This window comes from Gossypium raimondii, chromosome 10 (assembly GCF_025698545.1).
Source record: "Gossypium raimondii isolate GPD5lz chromosome 10, ASM2569854v1, whole genome shotgun sequence".
In the NCBI taxonomy this organism is placed as follows: Eukaryota; Viridiplantae; Streptophyta; class Magnoliopsida; order Malvales; family Malvaceae; genus Gossypium; species Gossypium raimondii.
The window spans coordinates 13050778-13070823 of NC_068574.1; the positions used below are offsets into that span (position 1 = coordinate 13050778).

A 20046-nucleotide genomic window follows, 5' to 3' on the forward strand; every position below is an offset into this window, starting at 1 on the left:
AAATTATGCTAAGGGTATTCTAGTCATTTTAGTTTTTTTCCTTATGTTATTACGTCTCTATTCCATTCAACCAAACACAAGAATACCATCACGCCTCTATTCCATTTCATTCAACCAAACAAAAGAATTACCTATTAGACCTCTATTCCATTACAGCGAACTAAACGTGCCCTTAGTATTAAAGAATCCAAGACCTCCTCCAAAATTTTTAATATTTTTGTTATATATTTTGATATTGATATAAGTATTTTATGTTTTCGAGCTTACAGTAAAACCGCCCAATATCATGGTTATCTATTTTAAGACCATTAAGACACAATTTTGAAGAGTTAATTCTTCGATTTTAAACTAATTGACTGATTGTTAGAAAAACACAGAGTTTAAGAGAATAAATATAACATAAAAAACTTGGATTAGTATTGTTGAACGTATTTCTCAAATTCAATTGCAATACCTAAAAATTCGAATTGAATCCAACAATTCAATTAAAAACATTAACGCCTCATATTGTTGACTACCTTATTTTATACGCTGATACTCAAATGAGCTGTCACAGAAAAAAAGAATATATTGCTCAAGCTGTATGGAGTCAGCTCAATTACAACCTTACTCATACTCACCTACATTGCAAACTAACCCTTTCATCGGTATTACATCAGGTCTAGGTCTTGACCCTGTTAATCAAATTCTATTTGATGAGGTTGTTGCAAGCAGCAAAAAACAATGGCTAAACAACTCAGACTAGTAATCGGAAAATCGATAGGAGAATGAATAGATAAGCAATAACTTGTATCATGGAAACATGCGGTCTGATAGTTACCTGAATTGAAGAGCTTCCCTATGGATCATGCAATTATCAAATGCTCCAAGTAGCACGGAGTGAATGGTTGAATAAAACATCATAAAACTGATGGAAGTTTATGCCATCAGGAATGGTATCACATAGACAGGGCGCCATGGAGTTGTGATGCTTCCTGTAGGCATGTAACGGCCCCATTGTAGTTTAAGAAGCCCATGAACCAAAATTCATGACTATCAACACAGATAACCTGGATGTACTTTTCAGCAGGATTTATTTTGCTTGAAGAAGGGTTAATTGCTCTAAGTTGATGAAATGGGATAACTACCTGTTTAAGCAGACAGAAGAATGTCAAGAATCATAACTTAGTAAGTTCCTGATACCACAAACCACAACCGAACTTGGACCCGAGTAAGTCTCTGAAATGGAGGTTTTTCCAAGTAATTAGAGGATCTTGGGAGAATCAAATCCCCGTTACTCATATTCAGATATGTGTAAAACACAGGTACCGGACATAGATAATTTAAGAAAAATAATGAGTTGGAGCAACACATTATATATATGGAACAGATTAGAATTAGGAGCTCACTACTACTATCAATCTTTTCTATTGCAAGCATGCAAGGCCTAAGTTGCTATCTCTTCATATTTCTTTAAGTATCTATGTCTGATACATGGTATAGGGATATGACTTCCAAAATCCCTCCAAATACATAGAAAAACTTAGAAAATCTGGCCACACCTATGTCAGACACATACTTGTGCCTAACTCTTACATCCAAGTTTGAGTAACATAGTGCAAGGATAATGCAAATATACCTTATACAAGTTCCATTCGGTCTGGCTACCATTTTTATAGGAAAGAGGATTATCACTGCAATATGCCAGCTTTGCAGTTGAAACATATAAAACTCCCATGACAGGACCAGCTGATGTGGACAAGTAGCAAGCAAATGAATTTAGAAGTTGTTCTTTGGGAACGGTTTCAAATGTTTGCCTAAAAACCCTCTCATAACCACCTTCTGCTAAAACCTTTGTTCCCTGAGCAATTCTACCCATGGCAGCATCAGTAAAGCTTGAGTTTGTTTTCACTGATTTAAGAAAAGAGAGAAAAAACATTTCAGTAACTTTATTTATGCGAAGGTTGAAACTGCTGAGAAGCACAAGGAAGGAGCCAGGTTCATGTAAAAAAGAATCATATTATTCTTTTTTTTTTGGTACAAACATGTTATTCTAATTAAAATATAATATTTTCCATATTTATTACTTTTATAATGCTGACGCACAAAAGCATCCTTAAGAAATGCAATGTTTTCGATTGTAAAGAATGCCACCATACAAGAAGATCAACAAAAAAAAAAAGGGTCCAGAATATGACCAAACGATACATAAGATCATTACATTTATGGTCATTTAACGTATTACTATGTTGAGGTAATGTAATAAAAAATAAGCAAGGTAATGTACCGCAGAATGCATGAATGAGGTGATGCACACATACATTACAGTACTCAAACAAAGTATATTGAAGGAGGAAGAATTTAAGGTGTGCTTGTTTGGGTGAAAAAGTGGAGGGATGGGAGGAAAGAAAAGGAAAGTGGAAAGAAAATAAATTTGAATGTGCTTGGTTGGAAAGAAAAGTGAGAGGAAAGAAAATAGGAGAGATGATCATTTTCATCCTAATGCAAAAAAATTAATCCTTCCAAATCGGAACATGAGAGGAGAGAAAATGAGAGAGATGTGCATGTTAGTTCAAAATTATGCAATTTTTAAATGTATTATTCTCTTTCCTTCCATTTTTCACCTCTACCAAGCAACGGATGGAAAGGAAAAGTAATTTTCTTTTCATTTTTCCATCTCTCCTACCAAGCACCCCTATGGAAAGAAAAATTATGTTTTCCATCCTTCTAGTTTTCTATCCCTTTAATTTTACATTCTTCTAATTTTGTTTCCACTCTACCAAGCAAAGACTTAATGGGAAAAGGAAGCAAAGAAACAATGTTAAAGAAAACAGATAGATACAAGTCCTCAGATGGCTAGAGTGATATTCAGGGCTACATCTGTAGTGCAAGAGTTGTCATAAAATCTACATCAGACATCTCAATGATCAAAATAGCAAATATGGTTTCAATAATAAGAATCTACTTGTTAGACAGAAACAATAAGATATCATGCGTCTTATTTACATCTCATATGGGTAAATTTTGAGCATAACAAAGCTCAAGAAAACTAAAATATTAAACTTAAAATGACTGGTAATAGTAGTAAAAATCTGGCCTATACTCCTATGAGCTAAAATGAGCTACAAACAAAATGTAGAATAAAGGAACATCTAACTTCTAATTCAAGGTCTAATATGGGAGGGAGATCGTATTAAACTGACAAAACATACTATAAAGGCTCTTACTAGACATTGGGACTTATGAAAGGCATCTGACTATGCAATCTCTGGATACTATAACCATGTTATCAATCTGAGCAAAGAGTCTAGAACGCTCTTACTATGCATTGAGAATTTGGGACATCGGAAGTACTAAAAGTGACATAGGGAAACCATCTAACTATGCAATCTCTGGATACTTTAACCATGTTAACAATTTGAGAAAAAGAGACCACAAAGCTCTTACTTGGAAATTTGCGACATATGGAAGCACTCATATAAAAATCTCTCAAAAACTAAAGTTTTGAAATTCCCCACTCTTACGGAGCCAATTATAAGACTAATGCACCATTAAGGTTTAGCAGCAGCGGAAGCACCTTAACCAGTTTTCTCACCCCTAACTTGACTTCCTTAAAAGACTGTAACGAAGGCACATATTGTTTAGTAAACATTTTACCACCTTGAGTCATTTGTTTGATAAAATGCATGGACATATCTCATCCTTCAAGCACGGTTCATAAGATCTAAAAATAGAATTTGAGGAACCCCAGCATCATAACATCTTATTTTGGATAACATAAGCCCAATCATCAATTCTGCTCTATTCAGTTCCAAGTTCATGGCTACAACACAAATGTTAAATCATATTTCCCTAAATTTAATGCTGCATTTCCTAAAAATGCTAAAAACATGTTACACAGAGAGAAGGAAGGTAAAGAATGAAGTTTTATGACCTCCTCTGCCTTTCCCTTATCACAAATCACAATTTTCGAAACTCTAAAATTGTCCAACTATTTCCAAAATGAAAGAAACTGCTTCCTATGTATCCTACATTACTTTAAGAACACATAAGCAATAGAAAGCATTTATGTTTACTTGGACTAGAGTGCTATTGTTGGAAAGCGATCTGTGTGACTGACGCATATATGTCCATTTCTTTCTATTTTTTTTCCATGTATTTAGAGGTCATATCCAATGTACCTATGGCCACATACCTATGTCCCGATATGCAGGAATTCTTGTAGGAAAAAGACAAGTGTGAGCAACATCAGAAAACATCATCTCTGCAAACAAAAACTATGGTGTGTCCGAGACATAACCAGATTCAAAATTTTTAACTCGTAACTCAATATCATAGATTTCAATTTTCAACAACTAAATATCCCCAACCTTCCAAGAAAAGAAAAGAAAAAACAATTGTTTTATTTAATTTCATCACAAACTGAAGCAAATCAAATAACCGAACACTAACCCTAGGAAGACTCTCAATTGGATTTGAATTCAATCTAAATACAAATCTAGCCTATAGGAAAAGTACCAAAAATTTAAAATTTAATAATATAAAAAAAGAATTGAAACTTTATAAGGAAAAAAAAGGGAAAATAAAACATACGGTGCTGCCACGTGTTCTCGGCCAGATCCTCGGCTTTCCTCGTCGCTTCTTCCACTTTCTTCCCCCATCTCCCTAAGACATCCTTCACTATATCCATTTTCTCTGTTTTCAATTTCAAAAAGTAATAATAAGAAGAAGAAAATTTCAAATAAAAATAAAATAAAAATGAAACCAATGTGTGATGGCTTGCCTTTGAAGGAATTCGAAGAAGATTCGGCAGCAGGAGTGTGAGTAATGTAAGGATTGGATCGGTTAGGAGTGGGCTTGGGGGATCCGTGATCGGCTGGAGGCGAATTGCTAACCAATTCGGGGCTCCAATGAACCGATTTCCTCCGGCTCGGTGATTGCTCGGTTTGAATCTGTTTTGGAATCTGAGTCTCCTGCATTTCCTTTGTCTCTGGCTCCGATGTTGGCACAATAACAAAGTCGTCCTCATCCAATACAGGATCCGAATCTTTCATGTTCTTTTCTCCGCTCAGAGATTGCATTGAACTGGACTTCCGTTCTGTTTCCGTTTTGGATTTTTCCATTGTTTTAGAACGTTGGAGGAAAAAAGAGGCCGCGCGTGAGGAACTTTCCGTTCGAAGTAGCAAGGAGTCTGTTATTTGATTTTTGTGGCCCTTTTTTTTCTTTCTTTTAATTGTTTTTTATTTTGATTTGTTTGAATGAATCATATTTGAGAAAAAGATAATTGTTTTTTTATAGAAATTTATTTTTTTACCTTTAATTCTTGGGAATTTTGGAAAAGTGCTGGCCGGCAGAACGGGGACGACGATGACCGTCCGATAAGATGACTTTTTTAGCCCCAATATGATTCGAATGCACAATTTTGAAGGCGCATTTGGTCTGGTCGAATTTTTAAAGTTTTGGATAAATCATACCAATAGTCAGGTAAACTTTTGTTTTAGTCCCTAAATAATAAAAAAGTTACAATTTGATCATAAATATTTTCAAAATTATTTTTTTATCACCTGATCGAGTGACTAACGTGATTATACGTAACACTTTTTTGATTTGTATAATAATTAATTCACTCCTAATTTTATATATTTTTATTAATTTGACCTTAATTCTATATAAAATTATTTAAAAATTTAAAATCTTTTAAATGAAATTGAAAATTCTAAAAGAATAAATTGAAAATTATAAAAAATATAAATTTTAAATATATAAAAACATAAAAAAAATTTAATATATGTACATATTACACAAATATATAAAAGTAAATAGGTTAAAATATGTCATAGGTCCCTATGTTATTCACAAATTGAAATTTAATCTCTGTACTTTTATTTTTAGAAATTTAGCTCCTTTACTTTTCAAATTTCAAAATTAAAGTTTAATTGTTAACACTGTTAAAATTATTTTGTTAAATTCAGTACATAACAACGTCATTCTTTAGTTACATTGTTATATAAGTGATTTGCTTTTAATTTTAAAATGTCACACTAACAAATTTAATAGTGCTAACAATTGAACTAAAATTTTAAAATCTAAAAATAGAGAAACTAAAATTTAAATTTATAAATAATACAGGGGCATAAGGCAAATTTTTATCCAAATAGATAAAATAAGAGATACGATTAGATCACATCATATTTCGCACCTTCCAACTGTGCGCTTAATGCATGAATTTCCTCAACATGATTCAAACTGATGCTCCACTAGGAAGAATACATGAGTAGAAACTAAATAGAAGGGTAGACATCAACTTTTCTTCTATTAGTGATTAATTCTTTCATTGTATGTATTTTTAAAGAATTAAAAAGTTGATCATTAAAATATATTAAAGATAAACGATAAAACGAAAACCACATAAAGTGAGACTATAGCATCTCGTGAAAAAAGTAAATTCTCACTGCAAAATAGAGTTTTAAGACGAATCCAATTTATTGAAGATATAAATTTATCCAAATCCCTAAATTATCCGAGTCTGAATTCAGTATCATTATCCGTAATCCGTAAAAGATTCAAATTTAACATTTTCAATATCTAAAACAAAAAATAATAATTTTAAATAAAATTTATTTACAATTAAAAAAGTAGTTGAATAACAATCCAAACAAACTACATATAACAATTTAAATATACCTAATAACTTAAACATAATCTTTCTGAACAAATTAAAGGTTTCATAACAATTTACAAAAAAAAAAAAAACTCTAAATGTAACATTTTCAATCATATGTTGAATAATTGAATCCGTAAAAATTCAAATCTAAATCCGCAAAATAATATATAATCAAACCAAAATTTAATTTTAGATAAAATTTATTCATAATCAGCAACAAATAAATGTAAATTAACAAAAGTAGTTAAATGACAATTCAAACAAATTAAACATAAATCCAAATAAATTTAAAGTTCCATATCAATTTGAAATAACTTAATTACTTAACTCATGCTAATTATATGTATGTATATATATTATAATCTACCATAGAGTTAGTTACATGTTTAAGGTTTAAGGTTATACATCATTTGTAATACCCAATTATTGCCCGAGCCCAACTATACTCACTAAAACTGACCCAAAGCCAAAATTACAACCTAACCCAATTAAAAACGAGGCCCAATAAGGCCCAAACTAATAACACTGTACAGCCCAAAAAAAACAGCAAACTCCAACAGCAAGCAGCAGACCAGCACTGTACACACTCCCACGTCGCAATAACTGCCGTTTCCCCTAGCGCCGTGCACGTTCATCCTGCAAATAAGCCACGAACCACGAATAGCACAAGGAACAGAAGGATAACAAATATATTCAAAAAGAAAACAACTGATTGTAAAAAGGGGGGAAGTGAAAACTGTTTTTAGAAGGGAGTTTTTCAGGATTGAAAGGGGGAAAATTAAAGAAAAAAAAAGAGATCGGGGAAGGGGAGAAATTTTGTAAAGAAAAATTGAAAGAGAATCAAAAACAATTTCTTGAAGGTAATTAGTCAACTCTATTTTTCTTTTCTTTTGACTGTTTTGTTCCTTTTTTGTTCTTTTTTTTCTTCTGCTTTCTTTCCTTGTTTTTAAAACGAAAGCGAAGCAAAGAAGAGGGAGAGGGGTTCTTACTAGCGGTAGCGCTCCGTCGTGGTGCCGTCATGGTCGTTGTAGTTGATCGGAGATGGGTCTGAAATGGTGGAAAGGGGGCTGCGGCAAACTCAAAAATGACAGACAAAGGGAATGAGTTTTGGGTTTTAAAATGGGTTCAAAATGGGCCATTTGCATTATTAGTCCTTTGTTTTTTTTGGGTGATTATATCAGTTTTTTTTTTAAATTAGGCAATATATTTTAATGTTGTTTTTAGTTCAATCCATGTTGCTGCGCAGTGCTTGACCGGTTTGGATAATTTGCTCTTTTGATCCTCCTTCTGTTACGCGTGATTTAATTTGCCCCTTTTCTCATTTTCAATTTTCGAATTTAGCCTTTAACTTCTATTTATTTTCAATATTAATCCTTAATTTGTTATTATTTTTTAAATACTGTTAAATTGTTTATTACTATATTATTATTAGCATTTATTATTATTATATTATATTATATTATTATTATTATTATTATACATATATTATATGCGCATTATGTGATAATATTTATATGTATACACTTTAAACATTTTATATACTTTATTATTTTTATTTATTATATATGCGTATATACATTTTTACTTTATAATATTTATATGCTTTCCATATTTTATAATCTATAGATGTTTATACATGCTTTTATATATGTATATATATTCATATATTATTCAAAACTTTTATAAATATATTTTCCATATATTTTATATATACATATATGCCCATATTTTCATAATTATTAATACATTATGCTTACGTTTTTATTTTTATGTCAACTCATTATATTTTATAATTATGTTCTTCTTATAATTTTTGTACATATATAATTTAAATTAAAGTAATGATTTCATGTAATGCATCAACATTTTATCATACTTTTAAAAATATATATATTTTGGTTTCGTTAATATTAAATTTGTAACACCCCCTAACCCCAAACCGTTGCCGGAACGGGGTTACGAGGCATTATCAGACATATCAAACAGTTTACGAATAATTCATAATAAAATAACAATTGTAATATAATTGTATAACTAAATCCATATAATAAACTTTTGAAGTTCAACACATGAATGAAAAAGTGAAATGAAACTCGTTCAAATACTCCGAGGTTTTTTTTTTTGTTTTTTACAAAATTTAAAAGATTTCGCTTATTTTTGCATAATACCTCCTGCAATTAAAACCATAGTATTTCCAATCTCAACCAATTCAACCGATTCATTTCACATTCTCAATTCCTATTCTAAATACCTTCTAATCAACTTAATCAACATAATGTCAATTTAAATTTAACAATGTAATAAATTAAATAAAGATCGATAAACTTCTTTCATTATAATTCATAAACTTATACTACTAACATTTTAATCATTCATACTAAAACATAATAACCTTTATACACATCCTATGTACATGCCACATTACCAAGGAAAATTATACATCACCAAAAGTTTCTTTGAAGTCAAGTCCGGTTTTGGATGTTGGATCGATTTGACCTCTACAACTGCATGACGGAAACAACTGTCATCGAGTATGCATATACTCGGTGGTATCACAATAATTTAATTTATAATTAAATACATTAAATCACACACATACTTTTCATTACAATTATCACTACTAAGAAACAATTCAATCTTTTAATATTAGCAATTAATTATATATAAATATCATTCTTATTTCTTTATTTAAAATTTCACTCTTCACATATAATATATCATTCGAGATTAGTTTTATCAAGAAATTTATTTCATTTATCCTATTAACTTGACTCGGACTCATGGATACACGGATTCCAACCAAACACACCAAGAAAAATGAATTCAGAATTGATAACGAGAATCGTATTCGACACACAAAGTGCCGAATCGTAATGTGATAATGATAACAATATTCGACACACGAAGTGCGAACCGATAACGAATAAGATAAGAGATTCGCACATAAGTGCCTAATCAGTAAGCCGGCAAATACCCCGTACTCTTCCATATCCTATGGCATGCCAACTATATCCGACTAGCCCGACTAGTTAATAGGATATTTAATTCACTCTCCAGTACAATTTCCATTTTAGTTCAATATCAATTATAAATTCCTTATTTCAATCAGTTTCACAGTATTACAGTAATTTATTATTCCAGTAATTTCACAATTCAATGCAATATACATAACAATATTCAGTATTTTCACAATTCACTCAGTACTCAAAACAATATCCAATATTCCATAACTCAGTTCAGTATTAGTTTCAATTTCAATACCACATTATAAATTATGATTTATTAAACACTTACCTTAAAATACTTACCACACATCATTAGCAAATTAAACACTTAATAATAATAAAATTTGAATTATAATGATACAAACCGTAATTCCCGTGTCTATTCCTCGTCCACTTTTTCTTTTCCTTTCCTCGTGGATGCCTCGGGTGCGATATTAGCTACGAAAAGAAATTAAGATAATTTTCATAATCATTAGCACAATACAATTTACTTGCTGAAATTTTTATCTAACTTTTACTTTAATTTCAATTTAATCCTAACTAAATCTATATATTTTTCTTTCTCAATTCATACCTTCTTGCTACTCAATTTCTTGCCAAACTTATATGTAACTATCTAATTTTTATCATATTTTCATAATTTCGAATTTATTTCAATTTAATCCCTAAAACTTAAAACTTATAGTTTAGTTTACAATTCAATCCTTTATTCAATTCCAATCAAAATTTTTATCAAATAAACCCTCAATTCCATCATTATTCAACATAAACCCTACTAAAAAAAATCTATTAACTTCCAAAACCTCAACTTATTTTCAACAAAACTAACTTCTAAAACATCTAAATTAAAAGAAAAGGACTTGATTGACTTACCAAGTTAAATTCCAAGCTTTAAAAACCCTATTTTCCCTTTTTCTTTCTTTTTCTTCTTTCTCCCCTGTTTCTCCTCTGTTTCGTCTCTTTCTCTGTTTCTTTGTTCTTTCTATTCTGTTTCTTTTCTTTTGCTTTGTTTTTATTTCCTTTTATTTTATTTACTTTATACTATAATAATATATTTATTCTAAATATCTATTAAATATTCAATCATATATTCACATTTGTACACCATCAACACCATACAATTGTCACTATTTAATTTGTTTACCAAATAAAAATCTCATAATATAATTAATTAATTAATTAATATCTTTTACTTAAATTTTAAGTAATTAATAATTATAATACAAGTGTATATTTATACATTATTACACTTGTACCATCTTATCACCACACATTTGTCTTAATTTTAATTTATTCCATAATAAAATAATACAATTAATATAAATTGCAATTTAAATAAATAATAATAATAATTATTATTATATACATATAATATTTATATATAACTTAAATAAGTCTTGAATTTAACGCATATATGCCGCCTCTTTCCATGTAAGTGGCTTAATTGCCACTTTAGCCCTTTTTACTTTCTTTTAATTTATAATTAGACTTTCACTCTTTATTCGATTTGATTCTTTTCTCCTAATTATTCTTAATTAGACTAAATTCACCTAATTAAGCACTCAACTAAACTCATAATTACTTCTAATAATTATTTATGACTCAGTTTACTAAGACGGAAGCCCGATAATATACTTTTCCGGTGCCCACGGATTTTGGGTCGTTACAAAATTTTTTTTTTCTTTTTTTAAAAAACATTTTAATATTTGGCAATTATGATTCTCGAGAAAGATCGTGTCCTAACTTACTGGATCGTGATCATTTTTTTCGATGAATTTAACATGCTAAGTATTCATTTCACAATCAATTTGCAATTTTCAAATAAAAGCTTATTCTCGGGAATTCAAAATGTCGGGTCCTAACTTACTGGTCGTGACATTTCGTTATCTCGAAATAAGAATTTCTAAAACAAAAAGCAATATTCGGTATTTTGAAGATATAAAATATTGTGCCCTAACTTACTGGGTGTGGTGTTTTATTTCTTTGAAATGAGAATGTTTTATCATTTTAGATTCATTCACGGGTTAAAATTTTCTATTTAAAATCTTTTCAATTTTTCGTCATCAAGACATAAAATAATCAAATTTGGTACCGATTTTTGGGCGTCACAAGGGTGCTAACCTTTCCTTGTGCGTAACTGACTCCCGAACCTGTTTTCTCAAATTTTGCAGACCATAATTTTTTTTTTGGTGAGCCGATCACACCTTAATAAAGGATCGGTGGCGACTCCAATTTTTTGTTTTTAAAGTCGATAACTTTTATTTTTGTTTTCAAAAAAATGGTTTCGACAGCTTGGCGACTCCGCTGGGGACATTCGAGAGTCGAGCCATAAATTGATTATTTGGTATCTTTGTGTTGAAAATTAAAGATTTTTTAAACCATGATTTCCCTTTTGCATTCATTGGTTTTTCATTGTTATATATTTACTTGATTAGCTTAAGGCTATTAGTTTATTTGCATTTTGCATTGCATGGACGATTTCACCCTTTTAGGTGGGAGTGAGAGGCTACTCCTTCGTGAGGTTTTCACCTCCGTGCAGGATAGTGGATCACTTTCGGGATACATCTGTACTTATGTCTTCGTGAGATTTTCATCTCCGTGTAGCCATAGGGAAATGTATTCCCCTGAACCGAACTCGGTCCATATGAGCCTATAATGGGTGAGGATCGAGGAATCTGCTGGTTCGGGTACCCTTTCCTTAGAAACCAAACCACATATTGTAAACCTTAGGAATTTGCCCTAGGTAGAACTATGCCAAACCCCTAGAGGTCACCGAGTAGGTACTTTATTTATTTTCTTGTTTTCTTTTACTTTGTACTGACTTGGTTTTTTATGTTGTTTTTATTATGATTGCATTCCATTTGCATCTTAGAAAAGAGATGTTGATTCACGTTCAGTTACTAAATAGAGAGCTTGTCATAAGAAAATAGATTTCTTGATAAAATGGAAGATAATACAGTTGCCCGAGTATATCCCGAGAAACACGAGAAGGGTGATGGAGGAGTTCATGACTTTACTTCGTGGCCCGAGGATTCAATCTGATTATTCGATAGCTGTCAACATTCCAAATTCCTTAAAGAAGCTGATAAGCCTTACGAGGATGGGCAGACGATGGATTGCAACCAATATCAAGCAAAAAGGAGCTAGTAGTGCTGTTCATTGGAAATTTGTGAGATTTATCTTAAACATCCAGATGAAGTAAGAGGTCAATGTTTCTTGGAGTATGAGGGCGAGGCCGTACATGCATCCGTTTTATGTAAAGAAGTTTGTCTTCTAGTAAAGTTTTCTAAATAGAATTGAATTAGAATCAATGTCTCTTTTTGCATTCATCTCATGCATTTGCATTACATTGCATCATATGCACTAAAATCCACCAAAAAAGCCTAATTGAGTAAAATTATTTCAGTTAATTTGGAAAACCAACATCCTCACAGCATCCAAGCAAAGACTAGAGAAATGGACCAAAGTTTGGAGAAATTAGAGCAAACGCAAGTGCAGATACAGGAGCAATTGACCAAATTTCAGCAAGATATGAGAGATCAGTTGTTAGAATTCCAAAGAAATATAATGTGCCAGTTAACCCAGTTATTGGCTAAAGGGTTAGAAAGAGGAAAGACCCAGTGGCCTACTTTGGGGATAATAATGAGGACTCTACATATCCTTCAGGCTTTACCCCAACAAATACCCAAGCACAACCAAATGCATATCCACAAAGGGTAATTGTTAACATCCGACCCCAATATCAGACCAGCACCTCGACACCGGTGAATTTCCAGATTGGCTCAGGTTCCAACTCGATAGGCGATTCAACTAATCCTATTGTCATTGATGATCAAGCAGAAACAGAACAGACGAGGGTGGAGTTCCTAAAGTAGTTTGAAGATCGTTGCAAACGGAAGGGGCGAGAGTGGAACTCTCAAATCAATACTTTAGAGGCCCCAAGGAAGAAGGGGAATAAAGGGGATAATGTAGGCAGATATAACAAGGGTCACTCAAAACCAGTCACTGTGGGCTGGCCAAAGACAGAAATCACCAGTCGTCAGAGCCCTTTAAAGCAAGAATCTTACATGAAGTCAAATACAGAAGGGCCTCAGTTTACGCCTATACCGATGTCATATAGCGAGCTATATCAAAGCCTATTTAATGCACATGTGGTGTCCCCCTTCTATTTGAAACCAATGTTGCCCCCATTTCCTAAATGGTATAATGCAAATGCTCAGTGTGAATACCATGCAGGAATTACGGGGCATTCGATAGAAAATTGCACCGCTTTCAAGAAATTGGTTGAAAGGCTCATCAACATAGGCGTTGTCAAATTTGTTGATTCATCCAGTGCAGAAAATTCGCTACCCAATCATGACTGATAATGGGGTGAATGTGATGTATGAGAGATGTTGGGAAGTGTTCACATCAATGTCATATATGAAGAGACACTTGAAAAGGGACCTTGTTAGATATCCACTCTTTTAAATTTGGGAGTGTTCTAAAAATCAAAACACACTTAATGCTTTTAGCCTAGAGGCAATAAGAATCCCATTGTGAAATAGGCTCATGTTTGAACGTCATTATTCTATGAATACATCTTTGCATTCATTTTTGAGCCAATATTCTTTCATTCTTTTCGAATAATTCTAGATTCTTTCATTCTTTTGGATTTTCTTCCAAATCATTCATTCATTTAATTCATAATCATACTGTACAGATCGCTATTCATAAATTTATACATTCTTTTGTATATTCTTTGATATTTATTATGGGCCCCCAGATATCAATGACATGAATGGCACTGCTACAGATTTAGAATCTCTTTTTGAGCAAGACATGTGTTTAGAGGGATCTCCTGACTTTGAAGATGACATAGATCGTAGCCTATCTCCAGACTTGTTGAGGATGGTAGAGCAAAAAGAGAGCAAATTTTACCTCCTGAAGAGACAATGGAGATTGTGACTTTAAGAGAACATGCATAACCGGAGAAATGAAGCAAGACCTTGTTAAGTTACTTCGAGAGTTCAAAGATGTTATCGCATGGTCATACCAGAACGTGCCCAAGTTAAGTACTGATATTGTAATTTGAGCAACAGCACAACGTCAAAAATCTACAGTATGTTCAAGATTCACATCATGAACGATGTAGTTAGAATTCTTTACCGGGGCAATACCTTCTTCTCTAGCTTATTCCGTTGAAGTCAAGTTGTAATTTTTTCCGTATTTTTGTTAGATTTGATCCTAATTGAAGAGGAAGATCTAAAATTTTCTCGTCATAGTTAAATTTCGCCCCAAAAGGCTCTATGAGAGAAACATGATGCCAAAGAAGATCTTTCGCATACAAAATGAAAATGGAAGTTATGGGGAAGACCTTATCTGGAATAATATTGATTCTGATCGAAAGAGATGACCAGGACTTGCCTAATCCTATAAGTGCAGATTCAATCCAAAAAAAAAAGAGAGAAAACAAAAAAAACAAAAAAAAGAAAAGAAAAAGAACCCCGCTGGGGCAATGCCTTTCTCTTTAGCTTATCACAGTTTTCCATTGAAGTTGAAATTCTTTTTCTCCGGGTATTGGCTGAGCTGAAGTAGGATGAAGATCCAATCTCGATAAGATCAGTTGAACTTAATTGAAGGAAAAAGGCTATTCGTCACGGTCAGATGTACTAAAAACGGATGATACGAGCTTACAAGAAAAAGGTTCGTCCCAGAGAATTCCACGACAGAGATTTGGTATTGAAAAGATCATTCCTCTACAAAAGGATTTTTTTTAGAGAAATGAGTGCCAAATTGGGAATGTCCTTATGTTGGAAAGAATACCTTTTCTGGAGGAGCACCGATTTTGAGTGAGATGGATAGTAAAAACTTGTCTAATCCTGTAAACTCAGAATCAGTCAAGAAATACTTCGCTTAAAGAAGGGGAGGACCAAGGTAAAAACCTGCAAAGGGCACTTTGAGTCACAAAAAAAAGAAAAAAAAAGATGTGAAAAATAAAAAATGAAAAATGGAAAAAGTAGAAGTGAAGAGGCTAAGGTGAAAACCCGCAAAGGGCGCCTTAGACCAAAGGGGATTTGAGTTGAAAACCCGAAAAGAGCGGCTCAAATATTGGTCAAAATGGGCATGAGGTAATCAGAGCAGCTCAAATGTTGATTAGAATGGGACATGCTGTGATCTTGATATGCCTTAGTCAGCAGGAAAGGGTACGCGACATCTTGGGGCATCGATAGAGTAATGTAGATCTCCTAAACACATGTCAAACTCAAAATGGTCTTCAAGAAGTTTGTACAGAGAAGTTCAAGCTGCGACATCTGGGGCACCTCGTCTCCATACTATTTATTTTGAATTTGTTATTCTTGGAATACTTCATTCTTTTCCAAGATACGCATTCCCAATCAATTTCTTTGTTATCTTTCTTTACTATTTTTGATAATTTATTCATTTCGAGCTATGCTCAAAACTAACTTTATTCTTATCCATTGTTATGAGCTTTTTGCAAGCATGTTGCATTGGAATAATGATTAATGGACTAATAAAACTTTCACAAGGGAAGTTTTGCATATTACTCTAGAAGTTTCTAAACAATATAGGAGCCTGAAACAGGACTGTTGTTTTGAACGCACCAGGTTTAAAGGTTGGAAATCTGAGAAGGAAAAGTCTAAATTAGGACTTTATTTTTGATTTTGTTGTCAAAAACATTGAACAAAATGACAGGATGATAGGTTGGTGGCAAGGCTTAGATGAACAAGCAAGCAATAATCACCAAGTAATAAAAAGGGGTTTCTTAGGAGAAGAGAATCCTTTATCATGCATAGGCATTTGGTATGATACCTTGAGATTGGTATAAAAGACCAAAGAGCTTCACATTCTGCATCCTTGAATTGCGATAGATGAGGATTGAGAAAAGACCAGATTTTTCTACCTTTGGGTTACGGCGGGAGAAAGATGGTACAAATTTTGCGTCCCAATGGATGAAACTTTGAGGTTTACAGTGAGGGGCAATTTGATCAAGCGTTTATTTGGAGATGTGATCCGAATAAAAGACGTTGTAGCAAGTCAGTGATACGACTTTAATAAACTTCGAGTAATGACAACCTAAGCGGGATCATTCTCGGAGAGTAAAATTTTGCATTCATGCAAACACCATTCACACATGTCTAGTTCGGAGCATTTGATTCATTTTGATCATGCCATCCTAATCATTAGGCATAATTAGGTTCATTATACAGGTCATGTTCTCCAGAGAACAGATCAGTGAAAGTAGCAGATCTTGCATTCCTGCATCGACAGCGAAGGAGATCGAAGATACTAATTCTATCTCCCTGGTTGGCAGTGGAATAGATTGAAGATTACAGATCTTATCTCCCTAGGCATTAGTGGAGTAGATCAAATATGACAGATTTTACCTCCCTGAGGTTACAGTGGAGTACATTGAAGCCAGTAATTCTATCTCCCTGGTTGGCAGTGGAATAGATTGAAGATTTCAGATCTTATCTCCCTAGGCATTAGTGGAGCAGATCGAAGATGGCAGATTTTATCTCCCTGTGGTTACAGTGGAGTACATTGAAGCCAGTAATTCTATCTCCCTGGTTGGCAGTGGAATAGATTGAAGATTTCAGATCTTATCTCCCTAGGCATTGTGGAGCAGATCGAAGATGGCAGATTTTACCTCCCTGTGGTTACAGTGGAGTACGTTGAAGCCAGCAATTCTATCTCCCTGGTTGGCAGTGGAATAGATTGAAGATTTCAGATCTTATCTCTGTAGGCATTAGTAGAGTAGATCAAAGATGGCAGATTTTACCTCCCTAAGGTTACAGTGGAGTACATTGAAGCCAGTAATTCTATCTCCCTGGTTGGCAGTAGAATAGATTGAAGATTTCAGATCTTATCTCCCTAAGCGGTAGTGGAGCAGATCGAAGATGACAGATTTTACCTCCCTGTGGTTACAGTGGAGTACATTAAAGTCGTAATTCTATCTCCCTGGTTGGCAGTGGAATATATTGAAGATTTCAGATCTTATCTCCCTAGGCAGTAGTGGAGTAGATCGAAGATGGCAGATTTTACCTCCCTATGGTTACAGTGGAGTACATTGAAGCTAGTAATTCTATCTCCCTGGGCAGCAGTGGAATAGATTGACGATTACAGATCTTATCTCCCTAAGCAGTAGTGGAGCAGATTAAAGATGGCGGATTTTACCTCCCTGAGGTTACAGTGGAGTACATTGAAGCCAGTAATTCTATCTCCCTGGACAGCAGTGGAATATATTTAAGATTTCAGATCTTGTCTCCCCAAGCAGTAGTGGAGCAGGTCAAAGATAGCAGATTTTACCTCCCTGAAGTTGCAGTGGAGCAGACAGAAGTAACTAATCCTATCTCCTTGAAGTTGTAATGGAATGGATTAAAACCACAGATCTCATCTATCTGAAATTGCAGTAGAGCAGGTCACGTCAAGATTTATTTTTTAGTTGTAGCAGAACAAGTTGAAGCTATAAATCTTATCTCCCTGAAGTTGTAGTGGAGCAGACTACAGATAGTAAATTTTGTTCTTTTGAGAACCCACAAGGTACGAATCCTATCTCCCTGACGTTGCAGTGGAGTAGATCAAAGTACTGTTTCCTATAACCTCTGAAGATGCAGTAGGAAGGAATGATGCTACCTGAAGAAAAGAAGCACTGAAGAAGTCGAGGCTTAGTAAAACCGGGCATAATTGGGTATTTTAGTCTTTGCTCTGTTCCCCTTACACGACAACGAGCAAAGAGGGGCAGCTGTAATACCCAATTATTGCCCGGGCCCAACTATACTCACTAAAACTGACCCAAAACCCAAATTACAACCTAACCCAATTAAAAACGAGGCCCAATAAGGCCCAAACTAATAACATTGTACAGCCCAAAAAAAACAAAAACTCAACAAAGAAGAAGCGGAGACCATGACAGACACACTCCCACGTCGCAATAATCGCTGTTTCCCTAGCGCCGTGCACGTTCATCCCGCAAATAAGCCACGAACCACGAATAGCACAAGGAATGAAGGATAACAAATATATTAAAAGAAAACAACTGATTGTAAAAAGGGGAAGTGAAAACTATTTTTAGAAGGAGTTTTTCAGATTGAAAGGGGAAAATTAAAGAAAAAAAGAGATCGGGAAGGGAGAAATTTTGTAAAGAAAATTGAAAGAGAATCAAAACAATTTCTTGAAGGTAATTAGTCAACTCTATTTTTCTTTTCTTTGACTGTTTTGTTCCTTTTTGTTCTTTTTTCTTCGCTTTCTTTCCTTGTTTTTAAAAGAAAGCGAAGCAAAGAAGAGGAGAGGGTTCTTACTAGCGGTAGCGCCTCGTCGTGGTGCCGTCATGGTCGTTGTAGTTGATCGGAGATGGGTCCGAAATGGTGGAAAGGGGTGCGGCAAACTCAAAAAATGATGACAAAGGGAATGAGTTTTGGGTTTTAAAATGGGTTCAAAATGGGCCATTTGCATTATTAGTCCTTTGTTTTTTTGGGTGATTATATCAGTTTTTTTTAAATTAGGCAATATATTTTAATGTTGTTTTAGTTCAATCCATGTTGTCTGCAAATGCTTGACCGGTTTGGATAATTTGCTCTTTTGATCCTCCTTACATTACTGCGTGATTTAATTTGCCCTTTTCTCATTTTCAATTTTTGAATTTAGCCTTTAACTTCTATTTATTTTCAATATTAATCCTTAATTTGTTATTATTTTTAAATACTGTTAAATTGTTTATTACTATATTATTATTAGCATTTATTATTACTATTATTATATTATATTATTATTATTATTATTATACATATATTATATGCGCATTATGTGATAATATTTATATGTATACACTTTAAACATTTTTATATACTTTATTATTTTTATTTATTATATATGCGTATATACATTTTACTTTATAATATTTATATGCTTTCCATATTTTATAATCTATAGATGTTTATACATGCTTTTATATATGTATATATATTCATATATTATTCAAAACTTTTATAAATATATTTTCCATATATTTTTATATATACATATATGCCCATATTTTCATAATTATTAATACATTATGCTTACGTTTTTATTTTTATGTCAACTCATTATATTTTATAATTATGTTCTTCTTATAATTTTTGTACATATATAATTTAAATTAAAGTAATGATTTCATGTAATGCATCAACATTTTATCATACTTTTAAAATATATATATTTTGGTTTCAGTTAATATTAATTTTTTTTTCTTTTTTTAAAAAACATTTTAATATTTGGCAATTATGATTCTCGAGAAAGATCGTGTCCTAACTTACTGGATCGTGATCATTTTTTTCGATGAATTTAACATGCTAAGTATTCATTTCACAATAAATTTGCAATTTTCAAATAAAAGCTTATTCTCGGGAATTCAAA

General features: G+C 32.8%; 1 protein-coding gene and 1 long non-coding RNA gene across 3 annotated transcripts; both read right to left on the reverse strand.

The window, feature by feature from the left end:
- Nucleotides 1–395: 395 nt before the first annotated feature.
- Nucleotides 396–5345, reverse strand: LOC105777699 (GLABRA2 expression modulator). Of its 2 annotated transcripts, XR_001128380.2 has the most exons (5): nt 4763–5345; nt 4573–4674; nt 1619–1890; nt 821–1127; nt 396–674 (listed from the first exon to the last, which is right to left on the reverse strand). XR_001128380.2 is itself a non-coding variant. In XM_012601077.2 (4 exons), exons 1-4 carry the CDS (start codon nt 5100–5102, stop codon nt 939–941), a joined length of 903 nt encoding a protein of 300 aa, XP_012456531.1. In that variant the 5' UTR covers nt 5103–5345; the 3' UTR covers nt 396–938. The 2 variants fall into 2 exon arrangements, 1 of the variants encoding a protein (XP_012456531.1); XM_012601077.2 differs by having other exon boundaries at nt 396–1127.
- Nucleotides 5346–6980: 1635 nt separating this feature from the next.
- Nucleotides 6981–7842, reverse strand: LOC128033737 (uncharacterized). The gene is made up of 2 exons (XR_008189765.1): nt 7633–7842; nt 6981–7279 (listed from the first exon to the last, which is right to left on the reverse strand). It is a non-coding gene; the product is annotated as an uncharacterized LOC128033737 (long non-coding RNA).
- Nucleotides 7843–20046: the final 12204 nt, after the last annotated feature.